The sequence below is a fragment of the Pogoniulus pusillus genome, chromosome 13 (genome assembly GCF_015220805.1).
Source record: "Pogoniulus pusillus isolate bPogPus1 chromosome 13, bPogPus1.pri, whole genome shotgun sequence".
In the NCBI taxonomy this organism is placed as follows: Eukaryota; Metazoa; Chordata; class Aves; order Piciformes; family Lybiidae; genus Pogoniulus; species Pogoniulus pusillus.
Window position 1 is genome coordinate 3,476,012 of NC_087276.1, and position 14,600 is coordinate 3,490,611.

The following is a 14,600-nucleotide window of genomic DNA, read 5'->3' on the forward strand; positions in this document are numbered from 1 at the left end:
AAGAATAGGAACAGAAAGACTGGCTGTGAGTTATGGAAGTGTGAACATACAGGATTATTAGAGTATGGAGAGATTCCAGCACTGGCCAAACTACCCCTGTGCTGAGCAAACAGTCAAGCACACATTATGGAACAACAGGAGGCCACCAAGATGCTCAGAGGGCTGCAGCAGCTCTGCTATGAGGACAGGATACAAGAGTTGGGGCTCTACAGCATGGAGAAGAGAAGGCTTTGAGGACACCTTACAGTGGCCTTCCAGTATCTGAAGGGGGCTACAGGAAGGCTGGGGAGGGACTATTGACAAGGTCTGGTAATGACAGGACAAGGGGGAATGGGTTTGAACTGGCAGAGGGGAGATTGAAAGTAGATGTTAGGAAAGGGTTGTTTGCAGTGAGGGTGGTGAGACACTGGCACAGGTTGCCCAGGGAGGTTGTGGAGCACAGAAGCACCCAATGTGATCAAAGATCACATTGGGTGCTTCTGTGCTCCACAACCTCCCTGGAGATGTTGAAGGTCAGGTTGGATGAGGCCTTGAGCAACCTGTTCTAGTGGGAGGTGTCCCTGCCTACAGCAGGGGGCTGGAACTGTCTGATCCTTGAGGTCCCTTCCAACCTAAACCATTCTATGATTGTCTGTTAAGGGACAAACAGAGCTTTGGGCTTTATCCAATCCTGAACAGTAAATTCACTCATACATAAATGTCAGAGGCAAAAACTAGAGCTAATTTGGAGGGAGGGAAGTAAATCATACATAAATTAGGAAAATATCAGCCCTTGGGCAAATTCTGTCTCTGAAGCTGTAGCAATGAAGGTTAAATAAACAGATGAACAGACAAATCTACCATAGAATCAACCAGCTTGGAAGAGACTAAGTAATGTCCATAGAGAAAGTCAGACCTGAACTGCGCAGTGTCTTTTGAGGCAGCAGTGATGTAATTTGTTTCCTGCAGCATCATAGAATCAAACAGGTTGGAAGAGACCTCCAAGATCATCCAGGCCAACCTAGCACCCAGCCCTGTCCAATCAACCAGACCATGGCACTAAGTGCCTCATCCAGGCTTGGCTTCAACGCCTCCCTGGGCAGCCCATTCCAATGCCAATCACTCTCTCTGACAACAACTTCCTCCTAACATCCAGCCTAGACCTCCCCTGACACAACTTCAGACTCTGTCCCCTTCTTCTGTTGCTGCTTGCCTGGCAGAAGAGACCAACCCCACCTGGCTACAGCCTCCCTTCAGGTAGTTGTAGGCAGCAATGAGCTCTGCCCTAAGCCTCCTCTTCTGCAGGCTGCACACCCCCAGCTCCCTCAGCCTCTCCTTCAGGCCCCTCCCCAGCCTTGCTGCCCTTCTCTGGACACCTTCCAGCACCTCAACATCTCTCTTGAATTGAGGAGCCCAGAACTGGACACAGCACTCAAGCTGTGGCCTGAGCACAGGGGCAGAAGAACCTCCCTTGTCCTGCTGCCCATACTGCTCCTGAGCCAGCCCAGGATGCCATTGGCTCTGCTGCCCACCTGGGCACTGCTGCCTCAGCTTCAGCTCCTCTCTCCCAGCACCCCCAGCTCCCTCTCTGCCTGGCTGTTCTCAGCCACTCTGTCCCCAGCCTGTAGTGCAGCTTGGGGTTGTTGTGGCCAAAGTGTAGAAGCCTGCACTTGGCCTTGTTCAGTCTCATCCCATTGGCCTCTGCCCACCCATCCAACCTGGCCAGGTCCCTCTGCAGGGCTCTCCTACCCTTCAACAGATCCACAACTGTGCCTGGTGTCATGTGCAAACTTACTGCTGCCGGACTCAATCCCCTGGTCCAGATCATCAATAAAGATGCTGAACAGGTCTATTTGTGCTGTACTTACTGAAAAGTCATCGTCAGGGAAGAGGATCAGGTCCTTGAACTGGTTATCTCCAATATTTTTTTCAATCTCACTGATAACAGCTTCATAATCCAAAGGCTCCAAAAGTTTGGGTTTTTCCTGCTGTGGGAAAAAAAAGACAAAGGAAGAAGATCAGGTAACTTCTCTGTGCTCAAATTTACCTTCTGCTCTCTTTGAACACTGAGAGCTGATGCATTTCCCCCTTTTTTTAACACCTAAGTATGAATAACTTTTTTTCCCTTCCCCATTCTTCCCAGCCTGATTCAGGTGAACTCATTTAGGAACGGTGGAAGCTGGGCCAGCTCTAACAGTCACTCTCCATCTGAAAACTCCAGAGCAATCTGTCAGCTAAACCATCATATTTTCCTGCCTGTGTCTCTGAGGAATACTCTCTCCACAAACACATGCATTGAGACAGATGGACACAACTTGAACTGAGTGTAGATATGGTTTTGAGCTAATGTGTTTGAGGATAAGTAACTTCATAGTATCACAGTATCATCAGGGTTGGAAGAGACCTCACAGATCATCAAGTCCAACCCTTTAGCACAGAGCTCAAGGCCAGACCATGGCACCAAGTGCCACGTCCAATCCTGCCTTGAACAGCTCCAGGGACGGCGACTCCACCACCTCCCCGGGCAGCCCATTCCAGTGTCCAATGACTCTCTCAGGGAAGAACTTTCTCCTCACCTCCAGCCCAGATCTCCCCTGGCACAGCCTGAGGCTGTGTCCTCTCGTTCTGGTGCTGGCCACCTGAGAGAAGAGAGCAACCTCCTCCTGGCCACAACCTCCCCTCAGGTAGTTGTAGACAGCAATAAGGTCTCCCCTGAGCCTCCTCTTCTCCAGGCTAACCAATCCCAGCTCCCTCAGCCTCTCCTCGTAGGGCTGTGCTCAAGGCCTCTCCCCAGCCTCGTCGCCCTTCTCTGGACACGCTCAAGCATCTCAATGTCCCTCCTAAACTGGGGGGCCCAGAACTGAACACAGCACTCAAGGTGTAGTCTAATCAGTGCAGAGTACAGGGGCAGAATGACCTCCCTGCTCCTGCTGACCACACCATTCCTGATGCAGGCCAGGATGCCACTGGCTCTCTTAGCCACCTGGGCACACTGCTGGCTCATGTTCAGGCAGGTATCAATCAGCACCCCCAGATCCCTCTCTTTCTGGCTGCTCTCCAGCCACTCTGACCCCAGCCTGTATCTCTCCATGGGGTTGCTGTGGCCAAAGTGCAGCACCCTGCACTTGGAGCTATTGAACCCCATCCCATTGGACTCTGCCCAAGACTTACTAATGTCTTCAGTGTTTTACACAGCCCCACCTCTTGAGCAGGTGGTACTTTGAGAATGCCACTTCACTGCTTTACTTGGTACTCATCCAAGGTTTTGCTCCTGGGATAGACTGTCTGTCACCCATCTCTATGATTTCTCATCAGTAGTTGGATTAGGATCATCATATTAGTATTATTATTGTTCAGAAGAGGGGGAAAGTTAAGAAACCATCACAGGAAGAGCCAAACAAATGTCAAGTCACACTGCCTGGAGACTCAACCCAAAACCATAAAGTGAGAAGCCCATCTGACACACTAGAATACATGAAGTGAAGAGTCATGTACCAGGGTGACATCAGCTTAATCCAAACACTTCAGCATCAGGAAGACTAACGAGAAAGGGCAGGAGAACTGCTGGATGGGACAGAAACACAGGTGAAGAGAGAGAAAGAGGACACCAGTGCAAAACAAACACAGAAATGATTCTTCAGAGCACTTCTGCAGCCTGATGCAAGAGCAGACCTTAAGTAGGTTGCAGTTTCCCATTGCTCTTGCTCTGTGCTGTGACAGAGCTGTGTACTAGTGAGATGTTTAAGACACAGCACCCTGCTACGACACAGCAGATTTTATATCAACCCAACTATGTCGCCGTAGGCTGTCTGAAGCTGGCACTTGACCCTGGATAGTGCCAGCTGATGTACAACCATCCAGTCCTGCTCAAGAAGCACTCAGGTTGACCAGCAAGCATGATCCTCAGTGAGGTTTCAGTCTGCTGTTCCCCACAGAAACACAATAGGCTCATCCAACCATCTCACTATGCACAGCTCACTCTCATAAAATGGTTTAGGCTGGAAGAGACCTCCAAGCACATCCAGGCCAACCTAGCACCCAGCCCTACACAAGCAACCAGACCATGGCACTAAGTGCCTCAGCCAGGCTTGGCTTCAACACCTCCAGGCACAGCCACTCCACCACCTCCCTGGGCAGCCCATTCCAGTGCCAATCACTCTCTCTGCCAACAACTTGCTACTCACAGCCAGCCTAGACCTCCTCTGGCACAACTTCAGACTCTGTCCCCTTCTTCTCTTGCTGCTTGCCTGGCAGAAGAGCCCAACCCCACCTGGCTACAGCCTCCCTTCAGGGAGTTGCAGACAGCAATGAGGTCTGCCCTGAGACTCCTGCTGCACACCCCCAGCTCCCTCAGCCTCTCCTCACAGGGCTCTGCTCCAGGCCCCTCACCAGCCTTGCTGCCCTTCTCTCAACACCTTCCAGCACCTCAACATCTCTCTTGAACTGAGAAGCCCAGAACTGGACACAGCACTCAAGCTGTGGCCTAAGCAGTGCTGAGCACAGGGGCAGAAGAACCTCCCTTGTCCTGCTGCCCACACTGCTCTTGAGCCAGGCCAGGATGCTACCTTCCTAGTGAAACCACAGACTAAAACTTCATGAGTTCAGTCACACACTAAGAAAGAGCTGGGAGATTCCACAAATCCTAGAACTTCTCTTACAATAAGGGGAAATTCCATGCAAATGCACAGCATTTGCTTGTTCTCTGCACCAACGGAAACCACCCTTCTTGCTGGGACTGCAGTAACCTGGCACCCTCCAGACCAGGACAGATTGGCAGAATGAAGAGGCAATCCTTCTTCCCCCTGGAAACCCCTGTGAAGCTCAACCTCCCCCAAAACTAGCATCACACAGATGTTCAGATGCAGGTGGAGTCAGGGGGAGCTGTGTCACGCTGGCCTCTCTTTTCTCTTCAGAAACCCACAGCACTTGGAAAGCTGCCCAAAACACTCCAGGGGAAACTTCTCCTCGACAGCTGCAAGGTCATTCACACAAGACAGGAATGCAACTGCAGAAACCCCTGAAGCAGAGATGCAGAGTGAGCATATGAACACTGCTGTTCCCAGCACTAATTCCCTTGTTCTCAGTGCTGCAAAGTGCATGATCTGATGGAAACCTTTCAGCAGATGTTAACAGAGAAGCCTCAGCAGAAAGTTTACTCATCTAAGCAGAGATCACATCAATGGAATCACTCCAAAACTTGTCAGTGCTCAAGCACTTCAGCATTTGTCATTGAATCAATAGGAAACCATCACCATAAATGTTGTTCTTTCTTCTATGGCACAACAGCAAAATCCCCTAAGATATGCAATATTCTGGACAGTACCAACTCCCACAAATCAGAGATGCCACAGCCCCTCCTCGTCAGTACACTGACTGTAGAGATGACCTGATCCATTCCCTCCCAGCACAGAGCAGGACAGCGTAACGAATGCGATGCCTCTCTTCACCAACTCTGCATGTCCTTACAAACCTTCGGACTACACAATGTGGATGCTTACTTCATCCTCTGCAGAGGCAGCACTTTGGATTTGGGAAAGCTCAGCACCCCACTGGCAACTGGTTTAGTTAATGGTTTATCTCCAGAAGGCAAGGAACGACTGCTCTGTGTTGTTCCCACAAGCAGAGAGCAGCAACAGTGTTGAGATGAGCAAATTCCTCCCTGTGAACACTCACAGAGATCTGAAGATGAGCAGGGCTGATTTGAAGCTATTTTAATAACTATAGTGCTGCCTCCTCTCAGTTTAATGTGTCTGTTCTTTCTGGAAGCAGCCCAACCCAGCCAGCTGTGCCAAGATCAAATTATGCTGTCTTGTGTTTTTGGAGTGCTTTTTATGTGCTCTATCTCGAGTAGTGAACCACATGGAGCTGTGCTGAGTAGTAAATTACATGGAGCTGTGCTGAGTAGTAAATTACATGGAGCTGTGCTGAGTAGTGAACCACATGGAGCTGTGCTGAGTAGTGAACCACATGGAGCTGTGCTGAGTAGTGAACCACATGGAGCTGTGCTGAGTAGTGAACCACATGGAGCTGTGCTGAGTAGTAAATTACATGGAGCTGTACTGAGTAGTGAACCACATGGAGCTGTGCTGAGTAGTAAATTACAAGGAGCTGTGCTGAGCAGTGAATCCCACGGAGCTGTACTGAGCAGTGAATCCCACGGAGCTGTACTGAGTAGGGAATCTCACGGAGCTGTACTGAGTAGGGAATCTCACGGAGCTGTAGTGAGCAGTGAATCCCACGGAGCTGTACTGAGCAGTGAATCCCACGGAGCTGTACTGAGCAGTGAATCCCACGGAGCTGTACTGAGTAGGGAATCTCACGGAGCTGTAGTGAGCAGTGAATCCCATGGAGCTGTACTGAGCAGTGAATCCCACGGAGCTGTACTGAGCAGTGAATCCCACGGAGCTGTAGTGAGCAGTGAATCCCATGGAGCTGTACTGAGCTGTGAATCCCACGGAGCTGTACTGAGCAGTGAATCCCACGGAGCTGTACTGAGCAGTGAATCCCATGGAGCTGCACTGAGCAGTGAATCCCATGGAGCTGTACTGAGCAGTGAATCCCATGGAGCTGTACTGAGCCCACTGTGGACATATTTAGTAAAAAAGCATCTCCACCTCCTCACCTGCTACAACAAGCGCAGCAGAACCCTCTACTGCACACTCTGAAGTGCAGGGTAGTGCTCTGTGTTGTTGAGCTAACCTTCCCAAACTCCTTTGAGGAGCTCTTCAAGAGACACCCAACACTTCAGAGAGATAATCACCATGGAATTTCAGAGGGGTGAAACAGCCCAGACCCCAGCAGTGACACCATCATCTTGATCTGGGTACAGAACCTGGCCAGGCTGGATGGGTGGCCAGAGGCCAATGGGATGAGGTTGAACAAGGCCAAGTGCAGGCTTCTATACTTTGGCCACAACAACCCCAAGCAGCACTACAGGCTGGGGACAGAGTGGCTGAGAGCAGCCAGGCAGAGAGGGAGCTGGGGGTGCTGGGAGAGAGGAGCTGAAGATGAGGCAGCAGTGCCCAGGTGGGCAGCAGAGCCAATGGCATCCTGGGCTGGCTCAGGAGCAGTGTGGGCAGCAGGACAAGGGAGGTTCTTCTGCCCCTGTGCTCAGCACTGCTCAGGACACCCCTTGAGTGCTGTGTCCAGTTCTGGGCTCCTCAATTCAAGAGAGATGTTGAGATGCTGGAAGGTGTCCAGAGAAGGGCAACAAAGCTGGGGAGGGGCCTGGAGCAGAGCCCTGTGAGGAGAGGCTGAGGGAGCTGGGGGTGTGCAGCCTGCAGAAGAGGAGGCTCAGGGCAGACCACATTGCTGCCTACAACTACCTGGAGGGAGGCTGTAGACAGGTGGGGTTGGGCTCTTCTGCCAGGCAAGCAGCAACAGAAGAGGACACAGTCTCAAGCCATGCCAGAGGAGATCTAGGCTGGATGTGAGGAGGAAGTTGTTGCCAGAGAGAGTGATTGGCATTGGAATGGGCTGCCCAGGGAGGTGGTGGAGGCACTGTCCCTGGAGGTGTTGAAGAAAAGCCTGGCTGGGGCACTTAGTGCCATGGTCTGGTTGATTGCCTAGGGCTGGGTGCTAGGTTGGCCTGGATGAGCTTGGAGGTCACTTCCAACCTGGTTGATTTCATGATTCTATTGTGTGACTTTAGTCCATTCTAACTAAAAATAACCCCAAGAAATTATTTGACAGGAATAGTTATGGTACCTGGCTTGCCTCCAGCTGTGCAGATATTGTGTCCTGATGCTAGCACTCATCTTCTTTTCTTAATTACAGGTTAAATTTACTTCTGTATCATCATCCTGAAGCCATATTTCTATGAGAACTCACTAAAGGAGGAAATGATGTAGCTCAGCCCAGTATTCTCTGGATGGTTATCCCAAGCAATTCCCCATCCTATAAACAAATGACACCAAATTTCTAATGCTATAATGGTGTATTATTCCCAGACACCAAATCCTGAGTATCTAAGAGTTACTGAATTTAATACAGATGCTTAATTTCTTCTCTTCCCCATCTCAGGAAGTAGTAAATTAAAGAAACAGCTGCACAGCAAGACTTTAAGCTGACAGACCTCAGTAAAAAAGACTAAGCTATTTTCCTAACAGGGAGTATTTAATGCATGCTCATGAGAAGAGTAAAAAAGAATTGTGATAGCCAGAGGGGTTAGGATTAAGCAAGACTCTGACTTCACAGTATCCCAGTATCATCAGGGTTGGAAGAGACCTCACAGATCATCAAGTCCAACCCTTTAGCACAGAGCTCAAGGCCAGACCATGGCACCAAGTGCCACGTCCAGTCCTGCCTTGAACAGCTCCAGGGACGGCGACTCCACCACCTCCCCGGGCAGCCCATTCCAGTGTCCAATGACTCTCTCAGTGAAGAACTTTCTCCTCACCTCCAGCCTAAATCTCCCCTGGCACAGCTTGAGGCTGTGTCCTCTCGTTCTGGTGCTGGCCACCTGAGAGAAGAGAGCAACCTCCTCCTGGCCACAACCTCCTCTCAGGTAGTTGCAGACAGCAATAAGGTCTGCCCTGAGCCTCCTCTTCTCCAGGCTAACCAATCCCAGCTCCCTCAGCCTCTCCTCGTAGGGCTGTGCTCAAGGCCTCTCCCCAGCCTCGTCGCCCTTCTCTGGACACGCTCAAGCATCTCAATGTCCCTCCTAAACTGGGGGGCCCAGAACTGGACACAGCACTCAAGGTGTGGTCTAACCAGTGCAGAGTACAGGGGCAGAATGACCTCCCTGCTTATAGAATCATAGAATGGTTTAGGTAGGAAGGTACCTCAAGGATCATCCAGCTCCAACCCCCCGCCATAGGCAGGGACACCTCCCACTAGAGCAGGTTGCTCAAGGCAACTTCTTGCTTCATTCAAGCTTTGGCCTGTCCAGAACTGTAATTCATTCCAGCAGACATTTGAAGTGGGCAGCCCTGCAGGAGAAAGGGCCACTTACTGAAACAACAGCATGGCCTTGCTTCACTTGTAGGACTTCTCAATGATCCTGTTAACCAAGCCCAGTTCTACTAAAGCTCACAACAGCAAACAAAATTACCTTCTGGGATGAGATCAACCTGAAGTGCTTCTCACACTTCCTCTTTCCTTTCCCCAGTTAAACACCATCTCTGGCACCATACACATCATAGAATCAACCAGGTTGAATGAGACCTCCAAGATCATCCAGTTCAAGCTAGCACCCAGCCCTATCCATACTAGACCATGCAACCTCCCCTCAGGTAGCTGTAGACAGCAATGAGGACACCCCTGAGCCTCCTCTTCTCAGGGCTAAATAACCCCATCTGCCTCAGCCTCTCCTCACAGGGCTTGTGTTTTATGTTGCTTGGCCTCTCAGGCACCCATTTGCAGTCAAACTGTGGCCAAGTCACATTTGGCTCAGTCTGTGATTCACAGTCAACAGATTTATTAAAGTAATGGTACAAAGGAAGTTTTCTGTGGCACCATTCCCCCCTCCCCATTTCTACCCTAAAACACATTCATCATCAGGTCTAAACACGTTTAATGTGTTGAATCTTTTAGCACACCTTAGAGAATTGCACTTGGAAAGGACCCAGCAGCCAGCCTTTTGGGGCTGTCCTGCACAACTGTGACACTCCTCAGTGTCCATGGTGAAGCCAACATGCTAATAAACGTTGTTAAGGGAACTGCTGGTTCCCACAAGATTCTGATGCAGAAAAGAAGGACAAGGAATCAGAGGGAGACTCAGGTCCCCCAAGTTCCCAGTGATCCAGAAATGGATTTTCAAAGCACTGCAGTACCTATTGGCTTAACAGAGAAAACCTGCAGAAGATGTTGCTGGGAATAAAGGAAGTGAGAAGTCATTTTCATTCATTAAAGCCTCTTTACTCTAAGAAAATCCTGATTGACACCAATAAGGGATTTTGCTTGGCTAAAGGAGACTTACTGTGTACAAACATAGCTGGGATGGGATGGATCCTATTTGCTTACCTTGGAAGCTGCCATTGTTTTGGGGATGAAAAGCTACTTGGCATATTTTCCAGCTTTAAAAGTTACTGTAAGAGAATACAGTGCAAGAATTGCTTGAAATATGGACCCTGCTCTGTCCATTTTGCCTGTAAGTGCTGGGCCAACTGCAGCTACCAGAGGCTTTGTGGCATGCAGATGTGTAACATCTCCAGCAAGCCAACCGACCGGCGGCCAGGGTTACGGCTGCTCAAACCACAGAGAGCTGTGCTCAGGCAGCTGGGAGTGACCTACTCTTTTCTACTAACCTTTTACTTCTCAAGTTAGAATCCATCTCTGCTTTCATTATGAATTCTGAAAGCACAAGGCCTCACAAAGCTCTCTCTCTGACTGCTAAAGGGTTCGATTCCCACCGATGGGGTGGTTCAGGCTACTCACGACTTGAGTCATCAGTGGATCCTGAATTCTGCTCTTCCATCATGATCACACACCTGCAGAACTTTCTGAACCAGGAAAGCATATCCATGGGCACGTAGGTGTATGCATCATCATGTTGCCCATAAAGGATGTGATGGTTTGGGTGTTCCCTGCACCCCCTCCCCCCAGTATAGAAATCACCCAGACCAGACTCAGCTGTCTCTGGAAATATGAATGAAGCTTACATTTACAGCTAGCACAATATAGAATCACAGAATCAACCAGGTTGGAAGAGACCCCCAAGCTCATCCAGTCCAACCTATCAACCAGCCCTACCCAGTCAACCAGACCATGGCACTAAGTGCCTCATTCAGTCTTTTCTTGAACACCTCCAGGCACAGCGACTGCACCACCTCCCTGGGCAGCCCATTCCCATGCCAATCACTCTCTCTGACAACAACTTCCTCCTAACATCCAGCCTAGACCTGTCCTGGCACAGCTTGAGACTGTGTCCCCTTCTCTTGCTGTTTGCCTAGCAGAAGAGACCAACCCCAGCTGGCTACAGCCTGCCTTCAGGGAGTTGTATACAAGCAGATAGTTACAGTATATACAGTTATAGACAGGAATAGGCAAGGTAAAAGGCAATACAGAAACACAGCAGCCCTCCCAGAAACCTGAGTCCCCAGGAGGGGCTCCCAACCACCCCTGCACCTTCCCCTTACCCCTCTCAACCTTACCCCAGTCCCAAGGAAGAATGGAGGTTTGGCCAGGGGGTTGGGAAGCAAAGTGGATTAGAAAATAGAGGGTGAGGTTAGAAGAGAGATGCAGCTCCAAGCTCGCCAGCAGCAGAAGAGGGAGTGATTATCTATGTTTTGCTTTTTGTTTTCATACCTCTCAGCAAGCCTATGAGCCAAGTAGCCATCAGCCTTGTTTTCCTTACACAGCCCCTAATCTAGTTCTTCTCACCAAAACATTCTAGCCTGCTTCAAACTAGCACACCCAGAGAGCTGGTAGATGCCCCATCCCTGAAAATATTCCAGGTCAGCCTGGATAGGACTCTGAGCAACCTGTGGAACTGTGGAGGGGCTGGACTGTGTAACCATTCCAACCTAAACCATTCCATAATTCTATGATCTAGTGCCTAGCACTTGCCAAATATTTAAGGTAAGAAGAAAACAACACACTTCTCCTCTGTGTCTATGCAGTAGCTGGAAACCCTTTTCAGGAAGGAGATAAATAAATTCCATTAAATCAGAAAGTGACTGAAATCAGCAAGTGACTAAAATCAGCATTGCCACACCACCACCAAGACCTCTAAAGAATCTGCTGGGGGTTTAATTCATTTTAATGTATTGCCTTTTCAAAAGGCCAAAAAATGACCCCTTTCTAAATAGTGAGGGTTTCTGAAGCCTAGACTAAATATTTGCCCACAGGTCACTTCAGGGAAAAACCAAGAAAGTCTTGTAAAGTATCTTAAGGGTTGCATTTATGAGTTTAATTTACCCAGACCTCTAACCTGGCACCACTGAGCCACTTTGCTCCCCTTAACTGACCTTAGCTGGAGGAAAGTGCAGTTATAGCAATAAAGGGGTTTATTTAAAGGCTTGAAACTACACACAAAGCAAGTGAGCAAAAGCCAAAGATGTAATTCACTCATCTTCATGCAGACATCAGACAGGTAAGATGCACTGGAAGGGGACTTGAACAAAGAGATGAGAGCTGCAGGGGAGCAGAGAGGGCCTGGCACTCAGCCACTTGCCTCGTTAGTGACTGCTTCACCCTATGGAGGGAGAAGTGAACTGACCTGCCACGGGCACCACACAGGTGATATTGAAATGAGTCTAGTTCAGCTGTTCTGCAAACACTCTCTGTTTCATGACTGCTTTTTATAGCATGGTCCCAGGCATAAAAGAGATGGATGCAAACAGGAATATTAACAAAACCATCCTGCAATCTGCACAGGGAGGATTTGAGCAAAACGTGCAAGCTTCCAGCACATTTATGTAAGCTTCTGACTCAGTGAACACAGAACCACAGACACATACATAACACATACACACCTAGGCAGAAAGGGACTCAGGGATGCTAGTACATAAGAACTGAAGCTGAGGCAGCAGTGTGCCCAGGTGGGCAGCAGAGCCAATGGCATCCTGGCCTGGCTCAGGAGCAGTGTGGGCAGCAGGACAAGGGAGGTTCTTCTGCCCCTCTACTCAGCACTGCTCAGGCCACACCTTGAGTGCTGTGTCCAGTTCTGGGCTCCTCAATTCAAGAAAGATGTTGAGGTGCTGGAAGGTGTCCAGAGAAGGGCAAGGAAGATGGGGAGGGGCCTGGAGCAGAGCCCTGTGAGGAGAGGCTGAGGGAGCTGGGGGTGTGCAGCCTGCAGCAGAGGAGGCTCAGGGCAGAGCTCATTGCTGTCTGCAACTACCTGCAGGGAGGCTGTAGCCAGGTGGGGTTGGGCTCTTCTGCCAGGCAAGCAGCACCAGAAGAAGTGGTCACAGTCTCAAGCTGTGGCAGGGGAGATCTAGATCTAGGCTGGATGTTAGGAAGAAGTTGTTGACAGAGAGAGTGATTGGCATTGGAATGGGCTGCCCAGGGAGGTGGTGGAGTCTCCACTGCTGGAGGCATTGAAGCAAAGCCTGGCTGGGGCACTTGGTGCCATGGTCTGGTTGCTTGTCTAGGGTTGTGTGCTAGGTTGGACTGGAGGAGATTGGAGGTCTCTTCCAACCTGCTTGATTCTATGTTTTTATGTATATACATATACACACACATATACATGTGCATATATACATGTACATACACATACATATATATATATACACACACACACAAATTAAACTTTACACACATATGATTCTATATATATAGTCATTGTAATCTAAGACGAATCTAAGGACAAGATGCTCCCGGCTTTTGCTCTTACATAGCAGATTTCCAGCAAAGGCAGAAGCCCAGCCCTGACCCCTACAGCATCTATGCAGCCACAATAGAACTAGTTATAGCAACCAGACAGGTCAGTCCCACCCCCTCTGGTTTTGAAAGATAGGTGTGAAAAAGGGAGATGGAGCACACTGCTGAGGGTCACGTGTAGATGATCATCTTCATCCAGATCTTCACAGATGATCTGGATGAGGGCATGGAGTCAGTCATCAGAAAGTTTGCAGGTGACACTAAGCTGGGGGCAGATGTGGCTGGGTTGGAGGGCAGAAGGGCTCTGCAGCGGGACCTTGACCCTCTGGACAGATGGGCAGAGTCCAAGGGGATGGTGTTCAATAGCTCCAAGTGCAGGGTGCTGCACTTCGGCCACAGCAACCCCATGCAGAGATACAGGCTGGGGTCGGAGTGGCTGAGAGCAGCCAGACAGAGAGGGATCTGGGGGTGCTGATTGATGCCCGCCTGAACATGAGCCAGCAGTGTGCCCAGGTAGCCAAGAGAGCCAGTGGCATCCTGGCCTGCATCAGGAATGGTGTGGTCAGCAGGAGCAGGGAGGTCATTCTGCCCCTGGACTCTGCACTGGTTAGACCACACCTTGAGTGCTGTGTTCAGTTCTGGGCCCCCCAGTTTAGGAGGGACATTGAGATGCTTGAGCGTGTCCAGAGAAGGGCAACGAGGCTGGGGAGAGGCCTTGAGCACAGCCCTACGAGGAGAGGCTGAGGGAGCTGGGATTGGTTAGCCTGGAGAAGAGGAGGCTCAGGGGAGACCTTATTGCTGTCTACAGCTACCTGAGGGGTGGTTGTGGCCAGGAGGAGGTTGCTCTCTTCTCTCAGGTGGCCAGCACCAGAACGAGAGGACACAGCCTCAGGCTGCACCAGGGGAAATTTAGGCTGGAGGTGAGGAAAAAGTTCTTCCCTGAGAGAGTCATTGGACACTGGAATGGGCTGCCCGGGGAGGTGGTGGAGTCGCCATCCCTGGAGCTGTTCAAGGCAGGACTGGACGTGGCACTTGGTGCCATGGTCTGGCCTTGAGCTCTGTGCTAAAGGGTTGGACTTGATGATCTGTGAGGTCTCTTCCAACCCTGATGATACTGTGATGCTGTGTGTAAGGTCAAGTGTGGCCGTTTCTCCCCTATGTCTGAGCTAGAGGATCAGCTCAAACGGCCACATCAAGAGAAGGACCAAAGGGAGGATAAGCCAAGAGTTCCCTGCTCCATCATCTTCACCCAGCTGTTGTGCTGCTGCCAGAACAGGGGCCTGTGGTGCATAACACCCTGTATGACAGAATTATCTTTACAAGTATGCTTATTTACTTTGAAAAGAAAGGCTCCTTTT

The 14,600-nt window shown here is 50.1% G+C and overlaps 1 protein-coding gene across 1 annotated transcript in view; it reads right to left on the reverse strand.

Moving 5' to 3' along the window:
- Nucleotides 1–14,600, reverse strand: part of DOCK10 (dedicator of cytokinesis 10) — a 243,408-nt gene that overhangs the window by 184,984 nt on the left and 43,824 nt on the right. The window contains exon 2 of the mRNA XM_064152795.1: nt 1,848–1,967. Coding sequence (XP_064008865.1) covers nt 1,848–1,967 — 120 coding nt within the window. The remainder of the gene's footprint in view (nt 1–1,847; nt 1,968–14,600) is intronic.